This window comes from Cynara cardunculus, unplaced genomic scaffold, assembly GCF_001531365.2.
Source record: "Cynara cardunculus var. scolymus isolate 2C unplaced genomic scaffold, CcrdV1 Un_Scaffold_3352, whole genome shotgun sequence".
Taxonomy (NCBI): domain Eukaryota; kingdom Viridiplantae; phylum Streptophyta; class Magnoliopsida; order Asterales; family Asteraceae; genus Cynara; species Cynara cardunculus.
In genome coordinates, this window is record NW_020201441.1 from 9,423 (window position 1) to 12,415 (window position 2,993).

Here is a 2,993-nt window from a genome sequence, read left to right on the forward strand (position 1 = left end):
AAAAAAAATAATTTCAGAATTAAGTGGATACACGAAAATGGAGACGAGTTTAGGTTGGAGAAACGGTTGGATGATCACATGCAGCACCTCACTCACTATCACTTATCAACATTCACAAGAAAACTGCTTCAACCCTTCCCAACTTTCTTTAATTTATACAGGAAATCAAATTAATTAATTATATGAAAATCCCATCACAAATCCCAATTATGGCTCACCAAGATGAACATGATCGAGGAACCAAAAGATTTCACTACCCACTCGACCCAAACAGCTACCAAATCCTCGATCAAATCGGCAGAGGATGCAGTGCCATAGTCTATAAAGCCCTATGCACCACCACCTCCGCCATTGTTGCTATCAAATCCATCGACCTCGATCGAACAACCACCGATGATTTCGATAATGTCCGCCGTGAAGCGAAAACAATGTCCCTTCTATCTCACCCTAATGTTTTGAAAGCTCACTGCTCCTTCACCGTCGGCCGCCGTCTCTGGGTTGTGATGCCTTTCATGTCAGCAGGCTCTCTTCAGTCCATCATGGCTTCCTCTTTCCCTAATGGCATTTCTGAGCCTTGTATCTCAATAATACTCAAAGAAGCTCTAATGGGTCTTTGTTATCTTCATGATCAAGGCCATCTTCATAGAGACATCAAGGCTGGGAACATTTTAATGGACTCAAGTGGGTCAATTAAGCTAGCGGATTTTGGTGTTTCAGCATCCGTTTACGAATCGAGCTCTCGTTATCTTATGCTTAACGAAATCACTGGAACGCCTTACTGGATGGCACCTGAAGTTATACATTCATACAACGGCTATAGCTACAAAGCTGATATATGGTCATTTGGGATCACTGCACTTGAATTAGCACACGGGAGGCCTCCACTTTCGCACCTTCCGTTCTCCGAATCTTTGGTAATGAAGATCACCAAAGGCTTACGGTTTTCTGACTACCAGAAAGACGAAGAAAAAGGTCATAAGAACCCAAAGTTTTCAAAGTATTTCAAGGACATGGTGGGACTGTGCTTGGATCAAGATCCCTTGAGGCGGCCGACAGCGGAAAAGCTATTGAAGCATTATTTCTTCAAGAACTGTAAAGGGTGCGATTTTCTGGTGAAGAATGTTCTTCGTGGATTGCCTTCGGTGGAACTAAGATTCAATGAAGCTAAGCTTCTTCAAAGGGTTGGATCAATGAGTAAATTAGGTCAACATGAAATGGAAGAAGATGAGAATGAAGAAGAGTTTTTGATTGGGAGTAACATGACGAAACACAGAAGGATTAGTGGATGGAACTTCAATGTGGATGCTTGTGAGCTGGATCCTGTGTTTCCTCTTGTAGATACAAGTCCTCAAGATGATTTTGTGAAACAAATTCCATCTGGGGGTGAAACCATGATTTCGGAAAAGATGGAGGAGTTGGATGTAAATAAAGCAAGTTCACCAAGTGTTGATGGTGATGGAGAGGTTGATAAAGGTGGTGGTGTTGATAGGGAAGTTGTGGTGGGAAGTTTGATGGCATTGAAGAAAAGTTTGGATGATCAAAGAGAGAAGGTGGTGTACATGCTTGCAATGGCAGGAGCTGAAGAAACAGCTGTAGGAGATGGTGAAGCTGAAAATGGCAACAGAGAAGAGCAGTTAATGCAAGTGATTCAGAAGCTAAGATCTGATTTGGAGAATGAGAAGAGAAAGAGGACAAGCATGGAAATGGAGTTGGAGGTTTTCAAGTTGCACATCACAAATACCTAAGGTTTTACACCTCCTTAAACACGGAAAATCGTGTGAGAACAAGAGTTAAAAGTAAAAAACATAACAAGGGGATCAAGTTAATCTCAAACCCACTCATGTATCGTGTTTGATATGGGGATTGATCTAGTACATCTCATCCTAATGTACATCTAACGGGGAAGATCCTTTCTTATGTTTTTCACTTTAACTGCGATTCTCACCGGAACCCAACCTCATTTAAAAAACAGGCTTTTGCCTTTCTTTTTTAACATTAATTAAGGTTCCTTAATTAATAACTTTTTATTTTATCATAATCATTATTTTTATTTATGTATTTTATTTAAAATAAATAAAAGAAACTCTTGCCAATTAAATTAATTTGTTAACCATAGGTCAAATATGTAAAAAGTACTATAAAAATGTAAACTGCAACCATATATAATTGCAAGTGCAAAAAAAGACGTAAGGTAGGGTAGAAAAACATACTTAAACGTTAGGTTAATTCCCAGATCGATATGGCATCAATTTTTATCATTACAATTCTCAAGGTTTTTACCATCGATGATCTGTCACTAATACTTATTTTCGTCATTAATCTGTCGGTGAATGTCCGTCGATTGAATTTTCTTGGCTAAAGCTATCACGTACGGCTATCAATGGCAGATAGTGAGGGTCGTGATCACTGATGGATTACCGATGTTGTTAAAGATCACTGATGGATTACCAACAGTAAATATTACTGACGAATTATCGAGGTTCAAACCACTGACGGATTACTTAGGATCAAATCATGATGGATTACTGAGGGATTTAATCACTGACGAGTTTTCATCAATGGACTACCGACGGCTATATCCATTGTTGTGAGATTTATATAGTAAAGTAAATCTCTCAACTAAGAGCGAATGGAGAATCGCATAAGTATACACTTGTTAATATATTGTTGTATTAAAAAAGTAATAAAATGGTACCCAAGTACCAATCGACAGAGACTTGGGAAAATCTATACTTTCTGAAGTCAAAACAAAACACAATTCAATGGTGATTTCGAAAAAAAAAATATGTTTTTGAGTAGGTTTTTAATAATTACTACAATGAAATAAATTCTTTAAAATGAGCATAGATATAGGGATTTGTTAAGACTTTTAAACAAATAATTAACTTATCCAAGCATAAACTTGGGTTGTTTGTTTACCTCTTAATAGTTCAATTATGAGGCAGTATTTGAATCGTTAAGAGGTGAATCTTGTTTGACAAAAAGTATGTCTC

General features: G+C 37.8%; 1 protein-coding gene across 1 annotated transcript; it reads left to right on the forward strand.

Annotated features, from left to right (window-relative positions):
* The first annotated feature begins 209 nt into the window (after positions 1–209).
* Positions 210–1,838, forward strand: LOC112503598 (serine/threonine-protein kinase BLUS1). Its single transcript, XM_025107607.1, has one exon. The coding sequence runs from the start codon at positions 210–212 to the stop codon at positions 1,743–1,745; it is 1,536 nt and encodes a 511-aa protein (XP_024963375.1). The 3' UTR covers positions 1,746–1,838.
* The last annotated feature ends 1,155 nt before the right edge of the window (positions 1,839–2,993 follow it).

Coding starts and splice junctions, on each gene's coding strand:
- LOC112503598 (XM_025107607.1), top strand. CDS start 210: ATGGCTCACCAAGATGAACATGATCGAGGAACCAAAAGATTTCACTAC.